Source organism: Podarcis gaigeae (genome assembly GCF_964106915.1).
Source record: "Podarcis gaigeae genome assembly, chromosome: Z".
Classification (NCBI taxonomy): domain Eukaryota; kingdom Metazoa; phylum Chordata; class Lepidosauria; order Squamata; family Lacertidae; genus Podarcis; species Podarcis gaigeae.
Window position 1 is genome coordinate 33,738,429 of NC_139691.1, and position 21,375 is coordinate 33,759,803.

The window sequence follows — 21,375 nt, forward strand, 5'->3', positions numbered from 1 at the left end:
GTGTGTGTGTGTTGTGTGTGTTGGTTGGGAAGTGGCATTTCTGAGCAGCTGGTTGTGTGTGGTAGGAGTGGGTTGATCAGAACCGAATTAGGTGGCTTCTGAACCACAACAATTGGGCTCGCTTTGCAGTCATTTCATCGAAGGACATTGCTGGTGGGAAATGTGGAAAAGCTGAATGGTGCTGTGTGTGTGTGTGTGTGTGTGTGAGAGAGAGAGAGAGAGAGAGAGAGAGAGAGAGAGAAGATGCTTGGGGAATCTTTGGGTCTTTTACCACCATTTGGGTATGTAGGTGCATGTAGACACCTGAAAATCTATAAGAGAGCTTCCTTCCATTGACCTTGGAAGACATTATCCAATAATGAAAGTAGAAACAAAGCCAGAGCAGATATTTTAATATTTGCCTCCTCTCACCGGTCATGTTCTTTACATGTTAACTAAAAGTAAACAATAGATGAAGCTAAACACAGAATAACATATCAAAATAAGGCTTAACTTGGTAGCAATTAAGCTAATAGGGAGTTAGTAATAATAATAAAAAATGGCTAAACCTGAGCAGCTAGGTAGCGCCAGTAATCTGAGGTCTGTATAGAACCAAGAGTAAAACAGCACCTTAAAACAACTTTTGTTGTGCAAGAAGCTTCCTTGCTTAGCCTTCAAGGGGAGTCACAGGAAATAAAATAATAATACAGTCATACCTCGGGATGAATACACTTCAAGTTAAGCATTTTTGGGTTGCGCTCTGCGGCGACCTGGAAGTAACGGAGCACGTTACTTCCGGGTTTCACCGCTCACGCATGCGCAGACGCTCAAAATGACGTCACGCGGTGAAACACGGTGAAACATGACCCGCGCAGTCGTGTGTTACGTTCGCATCCAGAGGTACCACTGTAATAATAAATCTCTCTTTTCTCATATCTCTGCTGTAAATTCAGATAAACTTTGTGTAGCACCCCCACACACCTTGACAGTGACTGGATTAAACTAAAATGCATCTGAGCTTCCAAAAAGATAAAAAGAAGCTTCTCAATTGCACTATTACCCACCCACCCCTTTAAAAAAGCAATAGTAAAATGGGCAGCCCTGTAGGTTAAGAAATAAGAGATGCAGAGACACCTCCCCCATGATGGAGGGCTGCATATCTGATGCCCCATCTCTAAAGGGATGCATGGCCTTGATGCTATCCTGCAGAAAGACATCCGTTTTCATTTATGTTCCAATGACTGAAAACATTATGAAAGAGATAGTTTGGCATGTCCCCAAAGGAGCTAATTCCTGTTCACAGTTCAAGCTCATCCAAATGATCCTCAGCAACATTTCTTCAACATTCGGAATATTAGAAGCTGCTATGCTGAAGTGTAAGATATACTCAAGAAGACTGAGAAAACATCAAAGCACACACATGAATGTGAATGGCTTAATTGCCCCCGCCACTGACAATTATAGTCTTTAAGCTCAAAGGCCCAAAGATTCTAAAGTGTAAGAGGAGATGAACTGGAAACTGACGTTTCATTGGGAAACAAATTTAGTTTACCTGGCAGTTATGAGAACTACATTCAGGTGCACTTGAGAAATCTTGGACTAATTCAGTGAACTTTGTTAAACTGAACTAGTTCATTCCAAGCTCTGGACTGTACTGCAACGAGGAACTTGTGGGAGGATTGAGCCAAAGCTATAATGTGGTTGGGCTTGCTTTGCTTCTTAAATTATATCTGAAGAGCTGTCACGCGGCACAAGCTGGTTTTCTGCTGCCCCCCAAAGGGCAGGACTCGAACCAGTGGATTCAAATGACAAGAAAGCGGAAGAACTTTTTGGCAACAAGAGTTGTTTGGCAGGGGTGGACTTTCCTTCCCTGGAGCTTTTTAAGCAGAGTTTGGATGGCCATCTGTCAGGGACTATTTAGCTGTCATACCTGCATTCCAGGAATTGGACTAGATAACTCCTTGGGTGCTTCCCAACTCTCTAATTGTATGATTCTATAATTTAGATATAGTCAAGAAATTTCTTTCAAAGGACTGCCCTCGTGTGGCTGTTTAGCAGGCTGCTAGAGTGGAAAATGATTGTGTTTTCTACTTCATGAAGCCACAGCATGGGACTCTAGCAAAGTGAGAGGCTGGGAAAACTGGAATGGGTCTAAGTTGGTTTTTTACTTATTGGTTGGTTGGTTGGTTGGTTGGTTGGTTTTTTACTTATTGGTTGGTTTTTTACTTATTTTTACTTATTTATTTAAAAAAATACATTATCTTTTCCTGTAAAATTTTGCAGCCAGTCAGAAAAGAGTTCTGCTCTAGGGTTTGGGGCATCTACCTGTGGCACTTTAGGGTGGCTTTGGTTGTGCTGCCCGGTCACTTTGGCAATCAGCTGGGAGAAAAGAGTTGGAACATGAATGTGTGCAGGGAAGTTACATAGGCTGTGCATCTAAAAAGCTGCCTTCAGACGAGACAACTTTGCAGCCTAAGCAAAAGTAGTCGTCACTGGATTGGTTCAACCTTTTGCCAGTAAACACAGTACAGGATGCTGATTGGTATGTGCACAAGAGGTCTCTGGTGGGCGGGGTTTCTGGTGTGGGAAAAGAAGAATGTTGGCCTCCGCACAGCAAAATAAAATAAGGGAAACAGCAATTCCAAAACTGAACCACTCCAAAGGCTCTGAAAAAACCTTCTTTGCTGAAGCACTCAGGGAAATGTGTAAATATCATCACTCCTCATCCAAAGCAACAGTCATTTACTATCTCCTACAGGAAATAGGAAATGATCATTTTCTCTGAATACAGAAATCTGCCTTACAGCAGGCTCAGATTATCTGCCCAATCCAAGGATGGGGAGCCTGCAGCTCTCCAGATGTTGTTGGGACTCCATCTCCCATTATGCTCACCCATGGAGGCCAGGCTGCCTGGGACTGATGGGAGCTGGAGTGCAGTAACATCTGGAAGGCAACAGAATCAGTGGCCTGTCTCCAACTCAATCCTACTCAGAGTAAACCCACTGAAATTAGTGGCACTACGTTAGCCTAAGTTAACATGAGTAGAACTGACATCAGATACAACCCAGAATCCTGCTATGTAATTATATATTTCTTAGAAAGCTGGATGTGGCAAGAACAGTTACACAGCTCCAAGGATGGTGATTATATGGTAGACCCACAATTTACGCACATTTAATTTGTGCGCATTCAGCTTTATGCAATTAAAAAAAAAAAAAACAATGCAAAGGGGGCGGGCATCTGGGTGGGTGGGTGTAAACCTTAGCAATCCCACCCACCGTTGCACCCGATGGGTCTTGACCAGAGGTCAGCAAACTTTTTTAGCAGTGGGCCGGTCCACTGTCCCTCAGACCTTGGGGGGGGGGGCGGACTATATTTTGAAAAATATAGTCCATTTAATTTAATGAATGAATGAATTCCTATGCCCCACAAATAATCCAGATTTTAAATAAAAGCACACATTCTACTCATGTAAAAACACTAGGCAGGCCCCACAAATAACCCAGAGGTGCATTTTAAATAAAAGGGCACATTCTACTCATGTAAAAGCATGCCTTAGTTTGCCTACCCATGGTCTTGACTATTTTAGATTTTGGCTTTATGCACTAACCCCCATGAAAGTTGCAGGTCTGCTTCACTGGGAACAAACTGGCGACAATACATTTTCAGAAGTACTTCAATAAATGGGTTTCTTAACACATTTTGAAGACCCCCCCCCCACACCACACACTAGCAGCCCAAGCTGCTCCTTTATGTCCAACCAGCAAAGTTGGGACATTTTGTAGTGGCCTTTTGATGATGGGCATTACCAATCCCCACTGGTCTCAGGGTGACTGTCTCAGAGGTACCTACTGAACTGCAGTAATAGCAACTACAGCAGTGTTTCCCAAACTCCCCCCACCCCCATGAACTACTTTGAAAATTATTGTGGATGCCCTAATCATTATTCTGCGTGTTGCAGCCATTGTGTTGCATGATGCAAATGCTGTATGATTTTTAATTGTATTTTTACAGTCATGCCATGGACTACCTGGATGAAGCTCTTGGACAATAGTTTGGGGACCCCTGAACAAGATGCAGTGTTGGTAGCACACAAGTGCACCCCATAGGGAATTCCCTGGGTGGCGCTTGGACACTGCAGTATATCAGGAGTTATCTTTTGGGGGGCTGGGTGTGCTTACACTCGCCCCAGCATCCGCGCTACCCACCAGTTGCACGGCATGATTACACGGCAGATGACCCTCCCTCCTTGGTAACAGTAAGGGTAGGGGTAATACCCTAGGAGAGGCTCACACACCCTCTGGCAGTATCGATGGGCACGGCGGCACTGGGCACAGCAATACCCTCTCTCGTCCCATAGGGGATGGAACTCCAGTCCGTTCTGTGACTGAAAGGGGAAAACAAGGAGGGCAAAAAGGCAGGAAATCAATCTCATTTGTACAGAAGGAAGAAAGGGCAGACATATCTGGGAAGGGGCCATCGTTAGTGACGGGCAAGTCTCTTAAATTCTATGCCTCATTTCTCCAATCTTAAATTCAGTTTTTTCACATTTCCACATCTGTTTGCAATTTTTTTTTTAAAGGCCAAATGAAAACCCATCCCCAATACATACCGCATTTATACTGTTATTTTTGCTAACATATGCATTTTCATGCACACTTTACCCTAGTGTATACATTTTTGTACACATTGTGTGGCTGGAGAAATGAATTGCAACATATGGAGGAGTGCAAATTTCAGAGGAGGGCTGTGCTTTGTTTCAAAAAGTGCCACTATGCAGGTCTGCCTTTAAATGCAAATTAAGTTTAATTTCTCTTCCATCCCTAACCCATAGCATTTAATGCCTTGTTTCTGGTAAAGCAGAGTGCACAGAGACCTATGCTGTGTGGCTGTATATAAATTTAATAAGTGAATAGAATAGCAACACCTGGAATAACACAGGTTCCCCATCCTTGAGTTGCTTCCTTAATGTTTCCTCCTCAAGAAGCTCAGTCCCAGAGCTCAGTGATGAAAATGGCTTGATCCCAAAGACTTATGTCAGGGATCACCAACATGACACCAACAAGGCCCATTGTGCTCACTAGTACGTCTTATGGCACCCTTGAATGTCTCAGTAAACACCCCCTCAAAAATCCACAACGCACAAGGGACGGTTGGCCCTTCCTGCTCAGTTCCTGTTTGCACTGGCTCAGCCTCTCCTGTACTGAACGTGTCATCATCATTGGATACAGGGATTAGACATCCACCCTTCTTTCCATTCTGGACAGAAGAGAGCTGCAAAGAGCTTCCTTCTGTGACCAAGCTTTTGTGGTGGCTAATATTGGTGCCTTTAAGAAAAAAATAATTGATGGTGATGAGACTATTGTGGTCCTGTCCCTTCCCCCTCTTTTAGATGTGGTAGCCATTAGTGTTACTTCATGGCACGTGTTCCCCAGGCAGCCATTTTGTGACTGCTGCCCACAGCACTATCTTAAAATTCTAAATATGCCCATGGGCCTCAAAAGGTTGGCTGCTCCTGACTTACGTAATCATTTACAGGGAAATCCTCTTCTGTGAGCTGCCGGGCCTGACGTTTGGTACTTGGTCTTACATCCTTAGCCAAGTGTTGCTCTTCCTTTTCCTCCTGATGTCTAGCCCAGTCTTGCTTGTCTCTCAGAATCTGGTCATCTTCCTCCTCCTCCTGACCTTCATTTTCAAAGTCAAGAAGTTCTGGCTCTAAGAGGCAGAGACAAACAAGTCACCATGAATTACTTTTCTGGTGGAAATTAAAGTGGTTTATGGCTTACCGCTGGAACCAGTTGTATGCTAATTCATGCATAAGAGCACCTTGACTAACTGTCATTGACAGATCATACAGAACTGTGCTTTAATGGCAGCTTTTGTGTCTGGATTTTTACTTTTAAAAAAATATATATGGCAAACCTATTTTAATGCCTGTTCCAGATCAGAGAAAACCAGTGTCTCAACACCACCATTACAGGACTCTAGTATGTAAGCAACCATAAGCTAGCTCTGTATTTTGGTGAGGCCTCCTTTTCAAGTTGCAAAAGATTCTTCTTTCCCCCCTGGAACACACGAAATATAATAATAATAATAATTTATTTATACCCCACCCATCTGGCTGGGTTTCCCCAGCCACTCTGGGCGGCTTCCAACGAAAAACTAAAATACAATAACCTATTAAACACACTTATACCCAAAACAAGTTCAAGAAGTGAGCTATACATTATTTTTGAAAGACCCCAAAGAATAAGCCACTGTTGTGTGCCTCTTTTCATGTCCCTGAACCCTTGGTAATATTATGCAGAGATAAGAACCAATTTGTCATATCCAAAAAAACAGCTGAAATATGCAAAAGTAAGTGTAAATGCTAGAAAGCACCAGAAATAAGGGTGGGGTGGGGGAGGAGAGAGAGATTATTCCTGGGTGTCAAGGTTGACGGCTCTATATCTTCAAGTTTAGTTTCAAGCTGATTAGGAAACAGAGGTGAGCTTTGCACAGGGCAAAAACATGACCAACCATACTGCAGTTGACGTCAGTATGTCTGAATTCAGTTTTACTGTGGGCCAAAGAAGGATGCCTTTATCTGCACTAGTAGGTAGGCTGCAGGTTCGTCAACATGCTACAAAAAGGAGAAGAATAAGTGGCCTTACCTCTTAATAAGGTCGGGTGGATCCAGTACACAGTCACATTTTTGCAGAGCTCAAAGATCTTGGAACCTTTCAGGAAGTCTTTATTTTCAATAGGCTTCTCCCCTGGAATCCAGACTACAGACTGCTCGAAATAGGTATCTGTAATTTCTTCATCCTGTGAGAAATTTTTTTAAAATGTCTTTTTCTTCATTTGTTAACCTAGAGAAACAATTTCATAGAGCTGTATTTCCCATACATTTCATATCCGGGGCACTATTATTTTGGACTAAAACTGGAGGCACCACCTCACTCTTTACTAAAACATTCTCCTTGCAACTTTGCAGGTTGCTGAGATAAAGTTGCCACTCAGTGTTCCGCCTTCCACTTTGCCCAGACATAAAGGGCATGAGAAGAAGCTGCCTGACTGAAATGCAAATCTATATCCCACAGTGGGCGACTAGATCCCTCCACGAAACCTTATAAATCCAATGTTTCCTACTTGGAGGCCCCATTGTTCCCATCACGGCTAAAAATGTAGCCTCTCTCCTAAAAGGAGGGCTTCTTTAATACACCATTCAGAATCAAACTGGTCCCATGAAGAAGGTCCCAGATTCAGTCTTTGGAATCTCCTGAGAATGCTAAGAAAGAACGCTGCCTGAAACCCTGGAGAGATGCTGCCAATCAGGGACAACAGGAATAAGCTAGAATCAGGGGTCAGCAAGGCTTACCTCACCTGGGCTGGTTCACTCCAATGGAGAGCCCTCCATGGACCGGATTGCACGTGTGTGTGAGTGCACACATCAGCAATTTCCGGCGTCTGTGCAGACGTGATTTCTGGTGATATGGCGCAGAGTCCCCACGCTGCGCTGTGCTGGTTTAGTGCAGCACGTGGGGACTCACCGAGTGGGTGGCTCGGTTCAGGGGCGGCTTGGAAGCCGGTTAAACGACCCCTGTGGGCCGCTTGTGGCTCATGGGCCTTAGGTTGCTGACCCATGAGTGAGATGGACCAATGCTCTGACTCAATATAAAGCAGATTCCTCTGTTTCTATGCATCTTAACTATTTTGACAAGCTGTGGAATTTGGGTTAAAATATTTCATTTAGGCCTTCAGTTCTGCCACTGGTTTAGCTGGACCAGTTTCATCTCTGGAACTAATTCCATCTGGACTGCTTTAGTTAGACCCCTGTTTGGCATTTAGCATATGCTGTGAGTATATCTGCCTGGTCTGTGAGAAATTTAAAAGCTAATGGGATTACTCTTGGTCTGTACTTTCCATGCTGTTATAAATCTCTGGCTGTCCTGGGTCTTATTTAATTCAAGGAGTTATTCATCTTTTGCATACTTCCAGCTCCTCCATCTCCACGTTGGATGTTTCAGGAATCCCTTTAATCTGGTTTCGGATGAAGCACTTTGGGTCTCCCACAAAAAAGATGCCTGTTATTCCCTAGTGGAGCAGGAAAAAAAAAGTCTGGTCAAGAGAACTAAGTGCATAAAGTCCTGCAGTCATTGTATGGGTATAGTTTAATTCAGGGTAAGATACACAATTTGATATTTCAATAAGGTGGGCGCTGGATTTTATTGATGGGGCCAAAAGTCTAGGCAGCATTTAAATACTGGCCATAGTATGTGGTTCTTTCCCTGCAAAGAATATATAAAAAATAAAAGCAATACGAAACAAAGAATATTTTTTATTGTGTGGTTTCTATGCTATGTTTTCACAGGGCAATAGCACATCCTGATGAGCACCTCCTTCCCCTGCTCCTGTCCCCCCTTTGCTAACTTTCATTGCATAATGGCTAAGATTCCTGAGCTAGAAGTCAGGAAGCCCTGGGTTCAAATCCCACTTATGCAGTAATCTCACTGATTGGTTTGTCTGACAATCAATCAGATCTAGTCTGCCTCCCTATTGCAATACTCAACTACTTTACAGGCTTATAGTTCATGTGCAAAAGTTCAAGTTTCCCCAGTCTTGCAATGGTAAAGATGTGTCTCTAGAAAATATGTGAAATGCTTTGGAAACCCCTAACAAGTACTCTATATAAATGCTTCGTTATTACTGAAAGTGGGATGTACAACAATGTGGTATTTTAGTCTCAGCCTGGGGAGGCTGCATCCTTGTATACTGAAGGAAGGGGAATTTAACAAAAACCTCATGGCACACATCTTTACAAGCTCTTCTGGGCTTGATCAGGTCAATTCTCTCCCCCCCTCCCCAAGTTTCTCCCTCCCCCAATACCTCAACATTCTCTAGGTCCTAAAAGCTCATATGTGGTTGTCAGGCTTTTATTTTTATAAATCACACACTCTTGTATATGTACTTAATACAGAGTGATTCTCCACTACCTTATTTTTGGTTGGCACTCAATTCATGTGAGTTCACTATCAGTATACCATAGTCGTTAAATCATGGGATGTTCATTGAACTGTTTATAACAATTGGCTTTCAGTGTGCAGACCCAGTGAGTTTTTTTAGAGGTGCATGTACACTTCAGGAATAACTCCACAATCTGTCCCTAAAGGGTTCGACAGAAAGTGAAAATGCCTCACTCGGTACTCTGTTATGCTTGGTCTACCACAATCGGGGGCAGAAATGACAGTACATACATTTTTGAAGTCATGTACTTCCAGAACCTCCTTGTTGCCCTTTCCAGTTTGAAAGATCTCTGTCCTGGTTAGAGGGTCTATCTTCATCAGTATCTTCTGCTTCTCTCCTTCGCTGAAAAATGTGTGCTCCATGTCATAGATCTGTAATGTCAAAGTGGGAAGAGGGAGGAAAAATGCAGAGGGAGTAATGGCTGTGTTTCCCAAAGACCTAGGATGTCCTTTGCAAACAAGCGAACATTTCCTGCTAGCCAACTTACTAGTCTGGTTCTTAAAATATCTCTGCCAATGTAACCTGTTACAAGCCCTCACTTAGTCCTCAGTGTTCAGATATTCCAGGGCAGGCAGAGATACCCAGTTTATTTTTCCTTTGGATGAGAGAAAACTGGAGCCTTAAAGTAAAGGTAAAGGTACCCCTGACCATTAGGTCCAGTTGCAGACAACTCTGGGGTTGCGGCGCTCATCTCGCTTTACAGGCCGAGGGAGCCGGCGTTTGTCTGCAGAGAGCTTCCGGGTCATGTGGCCAACATGACCAAGCCACTTCTGGTGAACCAGAGCAGCACACGGAAACACCATTTACCTTCCTGCTGGAGCGGTACCTATTTATCTACTTGCACTTTGAACTGCTAGTTTGGGCAGGAGCTGGGACCGAACAATGGGAGCTCACCCCGTCGTGGGGATTCGAACTGCTGACCTTCCGATCGGCAAGGATACCCCATTACGAAAGAGGACAGTGTTTCTGCACCTTTAATAGTTGTGTAGAAAAGGGAGTTTCAGCAGATGTGACTTCCTATGCAAGCTGTACCTGCTGGTATTTTCTGCCCAACTATTAAAGATGCTGGAACATTAGAAGGAACATAGGCCTTATACAAAGTCATTGGTCTATCTGCCTTGATGTTGTGTACAATGATTGGCAGTGGCTCTACAAAAATTTAGGCAAGGGACATTCCAGCATTGCCAGGTAAGGCAAGGAGATTCAATTTGGTTCTGATGCTCTGCCCTGCTTTCTTTTGCACGTGGGCATCTAGTTATATCTTTGGAACAACAGCAAAAGCAGCAACAATTCTGTTTACAAATATATGAGTAGGACACCAATGGGAGAATGGTGGATGCTTCTCCAAGGTCATAGTTCTATTGCACTGCACCTTGGGGAAAAGACATTAAGCCCCATGGGAGCAGGAGAAGATAGCAACTTTGGAAGATGGAAGATTTAAATGAGGGAAACTGCATGCGGTGAAAGAGCGAAGACCACTTCTAAAAGGTAAAGGGACCCCTGACCATTAGGTCCAGTCATGGCCGACTCTGGGGTTGCGGCGCTCATCTCGCTTTATTGGCCGAGGGAGCCGGCATACAGCTTCCAGGTCATGTGGCCAGCATGACTAAGCCGCTTCTGGCGAACCAGAGCAGCGCACAGAAACGCAGTTTACCTTCCCGCTGGAGCAGTACCTATTTATCTACTTGCACTTTGACGTGCTTTCGAACTGCAAGGTTGGAAGGAGCAGGGACCGAGCAACGGGAGCTCACCCTGTCATGGGGATTCGAAACGCCAACCTTCTAAAGCCATGCTAAAGCCTAGGTAACTATGAATAGGCGAAATTCTCAATTTCAGGGTCAGTTTCTCATTTTTCCAGTCTTAAATTCTGTTATCCACATTTGTGCGTCAGTTTGTAGATTGGGGAAAAAATCCTCAAGAAAAATTACCAATGTTTTCTTACTTGTTTCTTCCAATATGGCACTTTTTTGGTATGAAGATTTGACCAATGTACACATCTTTGCAAGCCATTTCCCTCAATATAATGCACAGTTGTATTTTGATTTTAAAAAGTATGCATTTTTGTACATATTGTTTGGTTGGAGAACTACAACACCAAATTCAGCATGTTGCTGATGTTGAAGGATAATTGTGATTCGGTTTGCCTGTTGATTTGAAAAGTGCATTCAGGTGTGAACAAAGTTGAGTTTCTACCGCATCCGTACTGGCAACTACTGTTTCTCTCACAAAAAGTGCCAAGCACTCATCTCAGACACCAACCATGCAGGTGACTTGCCCGTTCATGTGGCATGACCATTACCACTGTAAGCGTGAAGGTTCTCTCATGGGAAACCAGAAGTTATTTTGGACAAAACCATAGCAATAGTAACCTGAGCACATTAGGAAAATGGATTTTGCAGTATGGAAAGTTTAAGGTGAGGTCTTGGAAAGGAAGAACGTGCCAGGCATCCTCCAGGAACAAGCTGTGCTTCAGATTACTTGCAGTGGCATCTGAAGAAAATTTGGGAAAGGATCTTGAAATTCCAGTCTTTACACATGGAATGTGTGTGTTTTTAATGACTTTGGCAGCGTCCACATCTGAAGCTATTTCTTAAAGAGAGAGAGAGACCTCATGCAAAGTTCTAAATCAGAGGGTAGGATTAATGATGAGAAATGTCAAAGAGATTACAAATCTCCTAAAATTGCTATTCCTCTGTAGTTAGCAAAAATATCATTTATTATTTGTTTGTTGGTTTGTTAAATTTGCATTTTACCTTTTCAATAAATGTCCTCTTATAATAAGGTTCAGATATTCTGGAAAAAAAGCCCTTGTGGTACCGTTTCATCTTTTTCCTACTCTATGCCATAAGAAATTCATTTATGGTGTCAGTTTCCTCTAGAGGAGGGGAGGGAGAGAGAGAGAGGCTCTTGCGATGTGTTTCTGTTCACAGATGTTCAGGTTGAGCAGGTTTTACTGGAGTTGGGGGGGAGGGTCACCACATCCATAATGGCACCTGACCTGCCTTTACCCATCTCCCAAATTTTCTTGGGTCCCACATTTCCTCAAACTGTTGCCTTCTGGCTCCCCTTGTGCTGAGCCTCCATGAAAAATCTGGTTTATTTTATCTATTTCACAAAAATTATACATCGCTTGATTGTAAAACACAAACAAAACCTCGACGCAGTTTACAAAAAGAATAAAAAGGTAAAATGCCCAGTAAAAAAAGTTCATAACGAATATTTAAGGCACTCAAAAATAATTAAAATCAATGATAAGCTAAAAAAACACAACACAGCGTAAAACCCGCATCAACATTATACATGTCTAGGTAGGCTTGCCTCAACAAAAATGTTTTTAGCAGGTGCTGAGAAGAGCATGGTGAAGTCTCTAATTCTCATTCTGGCAGGTGGGTGTTGTGACTCTTATTCCAGATACTTGGAATAGCTCATTGTTCGTTCTCATCAATTGATCAGGCGCCACCAAGTCTGCAAGCGAGAGCCACTTTGCATTTCAGAATGCTCTGATTCATAGCAGCTCTTTCCGTTTGCGAACTGTTGTTGTGCACCTTCCGCACAAATATTGGAGGGAGAACTAAGCTACAGGGTATTAGGTAGGACTCTGGGCTCAGTTGTCCTACTATACCTGCAGCCCTTTCAAGACAGTACCATCAAGTCACTTATTCCAGAATTTGCCAAGCACGCCCCTGCTGTTGTTTGGGAGCCCTCCTGCTCGTTTTGCCCTCAAGCCCTACCTTTATGGTGCCACTGGCATCTTAAGTAAACTTGGAGTTAAAGATCAAAGGTCTGTGCTCTGTCAGCAGGCTAAGACGATGCTATGACAAACAGGGCAATGACAAACATGGAAGCTTTTGGCCCCCAAAAGAGAGTCCAGGGTCTTTTCCATAGCTGTCAACTTACAGATTTGAAAATAAGGGACCAGCAGCCTCGAAAATAAGGGATCAGCAGCCAAAATAAGGGATCAACAATTACTTTGATAAAATACATATTTTGTTGCATGCAAATGGCTTTAGATACCTATTAGGTCCATAAATTACCATATAGAATATTCAACACAAAAAAACAACAACAATTTGTTGTTGACAAAGGACAGCTGGACACAGAAAGGGCCCTATTACCTTCAGTAGCTTATTTAAGGTACATCATCAATAAGGGACAGCAGTGGGACATGGCGCCCCGCCAAATAAGGGACGCTTGACAACTATGGTCTTTTCATGTACGCTTGCTTGTTGAAACAAGGATGGAAGTTGTTTTCTTTTCAAGATGTTTTGCTTCTTGTCTTTATTTGGGTTTGCAAAAATTGGCATTGCATTAGAAATCCAGCCCTGGTGCAAGTTTGTTTATCCTGGAAGTTGCTTCGGATGGCTGGATGGATAGTTGTTTCCTGATATCACAGGGACAGAGGGGAGTGAGAGGAGAGAGGTGCGTCGTAGTTATTTAAAACACCTCATCCCTATGTATCTGTATGCATTTTAAAAATGCTGTAGGGTGTATAATTATTGGTGACATTATGCACATGTGGGATTGCTGATTAGTGCTGCTTAATGAGAGCTGCGGGGCTAGAATGCTATTGTGCCCGCCCACAACAATTAATTACAGAGCTTGAGGAGGGGGAGGGTGGCGAAGTCTTAAAATGCTGCTCTTTTGTTAAGTTCTGCCTCTGTGGAAAGAATTCGGTTGAGTTAGGTGGCATTTGTTCAGCTTGTGTTTGTTTAATATCCTTTCCCAATAAATCCCAGTCCCGTCCTTTAAAAAAGGGTTTTCTTGTCTGTGTCTTAGTATTCTCTCCCACTCCCCACATTTTGGCTCTAAGGTTTATTTAGCACTGTGTCTGCTAGGCCTTCTGTGTGTCTTGTGAATACATTGTACAGTCAGCTACATTATTATGATTACAGTGGTACCTTGGGTTACATACGCTTCAGGTTACAGACTCCGCTAACCCAGAAATAGTACCTCGGGTTAAGAACTTTGCTTCAGGATGTGGACAGAAATCGTGTGGTAGCGGTGCGGCGGCAGCAGGAGGCCCCATTAGCTAAAGTGGTCTTCAGGTTAAGAACAGTTTCAGGTTAAGAACGGACCTCTGGAACGAATTAAGTTCTTAACCTGAGGTACCACTGTATAGCGCTTTTCTCACTGTTACTATTTCCGCTTGCTAAGCAGCCACCAACTAGCAAGCATGACTACAGCCTAGTTTCATAGCACATACTTTCATCATCTCATCATTTCTAATGATTGTTGTTCGTGGCATCATAGAACTGTAGAGCTGGAAGGGACACGGGGGTCATCTAGTCCAACCCCCTGCAATGCAGGAATCATTTGCCCAATGTGGGACTCAAACTCAGGACCCTGTGGAAACCAATACAGGCGTTTGCCACTGACTTCAAGTGGGACATGTGCGTTGTGTGAAATCCTTGCGCGCTGAGACAGCCCCGCGGCCGGGAAAAGGTGACAAAGGGACAGAGGGGGAGACAGAATGATGGGGTTGGGGAATGAGCTTGAGGCAGAGCCTGAGGCTGAGGTAAACCGGGCATGGCATTTCAGCCTCAGATTTGAGGACCTCGCCACCTGTTCAGTCAGTCCCTGCGTGCTGAGGTAAACCCAGTGTGGCGTTTCAGCCTCGGACTTCATATTGGGTTCTGAAATGGCCGTGCAGGCCAGATTTAGGACCCTGGTGGGCTGGATCTGCCCGCAGACTGTAGTTTGAGGACCCCTGCCTTAAAGTATTACCTTTCTTTCTTTTGGAAAAATACAACACATGGGGCTACCCATCTAAAATTTGGCAGGGTTAGCGCCCTCTACAGGGGTATACCCTCCAACATTTCTCCAATGAAAATAGGGACATCCTAAGGAAAAGCAGGACCATCTGGGTTCAAATCAGAAACTGGAATGGCTTCTCTAAATCAGGGACATTGGAGGGTCTGGTGGGGGAGCCATGCCCCAGATTTCATCCCCTGATGTCAAAAGGCAAGGAAGTTATGGCAGTTCTGGTTTTGTGATGGAAACCAATGGGATTTCTGGAGATCTGTATTTTCTGGATTACCATTTGGATTCAGGGCACATTGAATTGGGTCCAGATCAGTCTGGAATGAATCAAGACCAATCTTGAATTTAAAATTGGGGCCACGATTTGAATTGTGGTGGGGCGTGCACAGCCCTGCTTTTTGCTATGTAAGAGGTTAATTTGATGGGGCCCTGCTGTCCTTGCCTCCCCTCTCCGTGTGGCAGTAAATGCTTGTTTGTGTGTGAGGTTTCATGTGAATGAAAGGGGGGGGGGATCATATAGCCTGGAATGTGTGATTGCAGGAGATACTTTATTCAGGTCTAGAGTTCCAAATGCCCCTAGCCTGGGCTGCAAGCCCATTACCTTGATGGAATAAAAAGATTGCAGGCAAAATTTGAGAATGTTTATGCAGGCTTGTTTATGCAAGCTTATTTCCCTGTTTCTGGATCCTGAAAGATCTTCCAGGATTAATCAGAAGCAGAAGACGACCCCCCCCCCAAAAAAAACCAGCCTCTCTCTGTCAATTTGCAGTAGACCCTAATAACTGGGCTCTCAGCTGAGCTCTAATATGTATCTGCTGCGTGGCAAAAGACTTTGGGGCTTTGATGTGTCTGGAATGAAAATGTCTTCTGCAGACCTAGCTTCTGAATAGCAGCTATTTATTGGAAGCAGATGTCGGACAATGAAGAAAGCAGCGGGCTGGCTGGCAGAAGCCTCCATTAAGAGCATTGTCAGAGTTGGGCTGCTTGCGAGATTGTGGCTAGCAAAGAAACTTCACTTGAAATCTCCTTAAGTATTTAAAAGTGAAGGCAGGGTGTGATTGCAGACAACTCCCAATTAACACAAAGGTTATGTTCCAGTGGCGTAACGTGGGTTGTCAGCACCCGGGGCAAGGCAAGTAATTTGCACCCCCTAACCCGTGGATTTGCGCCCCCTAACCCGTGGATTTGCACCCCCTAACCCGTGGATTTGCGCCCCCTAACCCTAACCCCCAGATGTTGCGCCCGGTGCGGCCGGCCCCCCCTGCACTCCCCACGCTACGCCACTGTTATGTTCCAAGGCACCATTGAAAAAGCTGTGGTGGAACAGGGGCTTGCTCCATCCACTCCATGCATCAACCTGGTACAGTGGATGCTCGGGTTGGGAACGTGATCCATGTGGGAGGCACGTTCGCAACCCACAGCGTTTGCAACCTGCAGCGCTGCATCTGCGCATGTGCGGGGTGTGATTTGCCGCTTCTGCGCATGCGCGACCGCCAAAACCCGGAAGCAACCCATTCTGGTATTTCTGGGTTCTGGCATGTCTGTAACCTGAAAAAACACAACCTGAAGCGTCTGTAACCCGAGGTATAGCTGTACTGAAATACTTCCAGAAAAAGCTTGCAAACACCTTGCCCCACCCCTTTTTGTGACATTTGCGGGTCATTCTGGGATTGGTGCGATGCACGTGTGTGAGGTCAGGCATGTATTGGACATGCCTAAAATGGTTGCTGCTGGTATACTAAAACAAAGGAATGCTACTTAAAGACCATTCTGGGATGCATCTGAGTGTGGGACTTGTAAGTAACCAAACAGTTACACTTGGCATATTGCAGTCAACTCTCTATTTGCAAGCCCAGTGAAGATAGGAAGTTGCCTTATGTCGAATTAGACAGCTGTCCAGCTCAGAACTGTCAACATTGGTCATATCTGCACCCTACATTTAAAGCACACGGCTTCTCACTAAGAATCCTGGGGACTGTCATTTGCTAAGGCTGCTGGGACTTGTAGTTCTGCAAGGTATAAACCACAGTTCCAAGGATTATTTTGGGGAAAGCCGCGGGCTTTCAATATATATGGTGTGGATGTGACTACAGATTGGCAGTTGGTCTCCAGGGTTTCAGGAAGAGGTTTCTCCAAGCCCGGCCTGGAGATGGCAGTGTAGTAGTGTTCCAGTTCATCTTGAACTCTGTACATGCCCTGGGACTATGTGTGATTTGGCCTTGTGCTGAGTAATGAAATCTCTGAGTTTTTAGGATGACATGTCCATCTTAGCTTGGAGAAAGCATCGTCCCTCCAGCTGAAAGGAGAGTGGGCAGTCTGTGGGTGTGTGAAAAATAGCAGCCAGCAGTGTGAAGAAAGAGGGGTTGTATTTTGTAACGTTTGTTTTTATTTGCCAAACTAAAACACAAAATCGTAAGTTTCCAGTGTGCTCTCTTGTCCAAAGTAAACCACAGCCAGGTAGTGCTGTTCTCGTTCTTGTTGCTTAAGGAAGCAGGATAGCGGTGGCTGGGAAGGTATATTTGAAGCCATAAGGGCCATAAACTTTTTAAAAACACAAGACAATGCAGACTTTTAGTATCATGCTGAATTAAGTGCCTATCAGAGAACAGAAATCCATAAAACTCTAGGTGACAGTTGTCTGACCCCTTTGTCAACATACTTAAGGGACGCTCTGAGGCTTGTGTGACTGTGGATTCTGCATCTTAATGTAATTTGGATTGCCAGGGTAAATTGAAACTATCACTGGAGCTGTTAGGTGAATATTCCAGCCTTTGCAAAGCCTCTTTAGCACCACACTTTGACACATAGTGAGCCCCACTAAGTTCCTCAGAGGTCCAAAGAAATGACAGAGAATCACCATGGTTTGCAAAGATGCAGTTCCTGAGGAATAATAATGTGATGGTGGTAGGTGGTGGCCTTTTGACATGCCCAGGAGCTTGAGCGTATGTTGTCCAATTCAAAATACTGGTATTGACCTATAAATCCTTAAACGGCTCAGGACTGCAATACCTCAAGGACCCCCTCTTTCCATATGATCCTACCTGGACCCTGTGGCCCTTCTTCATGTGCCCCCTCCATGAGAGTTCTGGAGGGTGGCAGCATAAGAACAGGCCTTTTCTATGGTGGTTCCCCATTTTTGGAATGCTTTCCCCAGAGAGGCTCGCCAAGCACCTTCATTAGATATCTTTAGACACTTTCTCTTCTCCCAGGCCTTTGGCTGGTTAGCATTCTATGTCGTTTTAAATGTGTTTTGTGGGAGTGGAGGGGGGCTTATTGGTGTGTTTCTGTTTGTATTATGCCTTTTGTGACCTTATCTTGTATTTATATATTATGAACTGCCCTGTGATCTTCGGATGAAGGGCGGTCTACAAATCTTAAAAATAAATAACAGACAAAAAAAGAAATCACTCATAGCAAAATTAAATGTACTAATGGCACCACCCATGTGGAAGAAGCTTGGGGAAACCTCAGCTTAGATTGCAGAAGGGTAATCCCTCCCACAAATGGGCAGAGTGCTAGGGCTCTGCTTGCAGCTTTCCCTCAGGCATTCTGGATGGCCACTGTGAGAACAGGAGGCTGGACAAGAGGGGCCACTAGCCTAATCCAACAAGTTATTTTTCAGTTTATGCTCTTCTGCCTGTTGCTTAAAGGACCCCTGACCATTAGGTCCGGTCGTGGCCGACTCTGGGGTTGCACGCTCATCTCGCTTTATTGGCCGAGGGAGCCGGCATACAGCTTCCGGGTCATGTGGCCAGCATGACTAAGCCGCTTCTGGCGAACCAGAGCAGCGCACGGAAACGCCGTTTACCTTCCCGCCGGAGTGGTACCTATTTATCTACTTGCACTTTGACGTGCTTTTGAACTGCAAGGTTGGCAGGAGCAGGGACCCAACAACGGGAGCTCACCCCGTCGCGAGGATTCGAACCGCCAACCTTCTGATCAGCAAGCCCTAGTCTCTGTGGTTTAACCCACAGTGCCACCCGCGTCCCCTATGCCTGTTGCTTAGGGTTGTCATAATACCAAAAGTGAAAATCCAGACAAAGCATTTCTAAAGCATTATTATTTCTTAATTGCGCTGCTTGCCATATGTCCAGGTTTTCCCGGACATTTTTCTGAGTCTGCAAAAACCCACCCACCATTGCATCTGATGTCCAGGGAGACATGAGATATAGAGATACCATCCAGCTAACACAACTAATAGTTATTGATAATAAATTTATCCTCCATGCATTTGGCTAAACCTTTCACTTTGTCCCTCCACCCACACATTACGATGCAATCCCCTGATTTTCTCTGAATACACAACCCCCTGGTCAGAATGCCAGGTCTAAACCACACCATCTAGGGCAAAAGGGGAAAGGAAGATGGAGTTTGCATCCACAACCCTATGCACAAGGGGGAAAGTCTTATGATAGTATGGCATCAGCTTATGGATGCTGTGTTTTTACATGCATGCATTTTTATATATATAAAAGGGCTGCAACTCACAGGCAAAGCACCCAGGTAAGGATGGAAAAGACCACTGTCCGAAACCTCAGAAAGTTGCTGTCAGCCAACAGTACTGGACCAGATGGAGCAGTGGTCTGATTTGGTGTAGGGGAGCTTCCCATATAAGTATATGAATAAGCTCCAGCCCCACCCCACCCAATGCCCTGCAAAATAGGTTAATAAAAGAAAATGCAATACAGCAGGTTTCCCCCTTCCAGAGTCTTTTTTGGCTGCTTAATGCTGCAGGCACGGAACAGCACAGAGTAATCAGCCACCCTCAAGATTTGGCTCCCTCTCCCTTAAAGTGGTGGCATAGTGGGTTTTCCACCAGTTTCTGGCAAGCTAATGGAAACAACATGAAAGCACTTATTCACAAATTTATTATGTGACTGCTACTATGAAGGAGATGGAATGCCTCTGTGGAAAGGATCCCATTATTAAAAAGCAAAGCAGGGTAAGCACCTAAAACTTTGCGTAAAATCTACTTGAATAGTCTGTGTCCTTAAAAATAATAACAAGAGAGGATATTTAGAAATACTAGGTAGATTTTAAATAAGTAATAAAATAAAATAAAATAAAAATTAAATTCAATGCACAGAATGCAACTTACTTTTTTAGGTGGTGGATTCCAAAAATAATAGACCCCAAGAAATGTCAGGATGACAGAGAGCACTAGGCTGCAAAGCAACACCCCACAGATCTTGTATCTTCTGCAGAGTTCTTTCGTAGCTTTAGGTGTTTGTGCCTAATAGATAGAAAAGGGGAAAGTTAGAGAAAAGTCGGTTGTCGAGGCAAGCTGTAATGTGCTGGGCATGCATGCTTTGAAAGACAGAATGACAGATCTTAGCAAGTAATTGAAGGCATTCACTAACCCACCCTATAAAAAGGATAACAAAGCAATCAACCTACATCTTGGACGTAGAATTCCTCAGAGATCTCCTGGGGATCTTTCGCCATGGTGTTTCCTCCCTCTGCGTGAAATTTCCTTCTGCATGCAGAGAGAGATGGAGAGACCTCTGGGGCTGAGGTGGAGCCACACGATGCTTTGCCTCACATGGGTGTGTCGGGGAGGAATAACTCCCTCTTTCCTGGCTCAGGGTGATCCGTAGTAAATGGTGCTTTTTCCAGTGTGTGGAATCTCATAGGGTGGGAGCGGTGGGAGTACACAAAGGCTACGAGTTCCCATGCTGAGGCCGGCATAGGGTTAAGAGTGTATGTTGGGTGTGTGTGAGTGTGTGTGGCTTGCGCATTGAAACTGAGACCACAAAGGCCATGCGTTGGCTTTCTCTCTGAACTGGAAATGCTTGCAAACGTACCCTTTATGGACCTGCTGAAAATAGGTAACATTTTGCTCCTCCCTTGGTGACCGCTAGTTTCTTTCCTGTGCTGACAGAAGTCACATCTACATACACCATACTCATTTACAGCACATGGTTTCCCCCAAAAGAATCCTGGGAGCTGTAGTTTGTCTGAAAGAAGATGGCGCCTGATGCAATTCTCCTGTGAGCCTCAGCAAAGTGAGTAGGAACTTTTAAAAAATAATATGGGGAAAAGACACACTCCCGGAAAACAAGCTTATATCCCAGCCAGATAAGGACTCTGGGTGTAGCTGGACAGCATTTTAAACATCCTCCCTTCCTTTGAGGCTCTTCTGAAGCCCCTTTGAAATCCCACTGAAGCCATCCAAAACTCCTTGAAGTTATCTAAAACTATTTGAGGCTAATTACAACGCTCCGAGTTTCCTTCAAACAAAGCTCTCAAATACATGGATGAGACAAAGTCACCCAAATCACAGAGCAACAATTCCCTCCCAGAGCTACAATCCCTCCCAGAGGTACAATTTGTAGCGCCCTTAACAAACTCCCAGGATTCTTTGGAGGAATGTCAGAACACAAGTAAGAAAGAAGATAACCTAAGCTGAGAATGAATGAGGCAGGGCCTTCCCTGATGCTATTGGACTCCAACTCCCATCAGCCTCAGCCAGCCAGGCCAATGGTCGAGGATGATGGGAGTTGCAGTCCAACAACATCTGAAGGGCCACACAGGTTCCTTGGTTATTTTCCTCTTTGTTATTTGTGTTCCGCAATTGTCTGAATATTTTTCTTTTTCTGCAAGCCTTTAACTATGTTGATGTTTGAATTA

At 44.4% G+C, this 21,375-nt stretch overlaps 1 protein-coding gene across 3 annotated transcripts; it reads right to left on the reverse strand.

The window, feature by feature from the left end:
* Positions 1-375: 375 nt before the first annotated feature.
* TNMD (tenomodulin) lies at positions 376-21,041 on the reverse strand. 3 transcript variants are annotated; one of them, XM_083723061.1, is made up of 9 exons: positions 20,143-21,041; positions 19,844-19,978; positions 9,216-9,356; positions 7,954-8,055; positions 6,633-6,786; positions 5,504-5,694; positions 3,915-4,366; positions 2,216-3,239; positions 376-2,146 (listed from the first exon to the last, which is right to left on the reverse strand). In XM_083723061.1, the coding sequence occupies exons 1-7, from the start codon at positions 20,188-20,190 to the stop codon at positions 4,157-4,159; spliced, it is 981 nt and encodes a 326-aa protein (XP_083579187.1). In that variant the 5' UTR covers positions 20,191-21,041; the 3' UTR covers positions 376-2,146; positions 2,216-3,239; positions 3,915-4,156. The 3 variants fall into 3 exon arrangements, with proteins under 3 accessions (XP_083579187.1, XP_083579185.1, XP_083579186.1); XM_083723059.1 differs by having other exon boundaries at positions 2,216-4,366; XM_083723060.1 differs by having other exon boundaries at positions 2,206-4,366.
* Between the last annotated feature and the right edge of the window lie 334 nt (positions 21,042-21,375).

Excerpts from the sequence above, each read along its gene's own strand:
- TNMD (XM_083723061.1), bottom strand. The coding sequence starts at position 20,190 with ATGGCGAAAGATCCCCAGGAGATCTCTGAGGAATTCTACGTCCAAGAT. Across the intron at positions 8,056-9,215 it reads AAGTACATGACTTCAAAAAT|GGAATAACAGGCATCTTTTT; the intron begins GTATGTACTGTC and ends CTGCTCCACTAG. Across the intron at positions 6,787-7,953 it reads TGGAGATGGAGGAGCTGGAA|GATGAAGAAATTACAGATAC; the intron begins GTATGCAAAAGA and ends AATTTCTCACAG.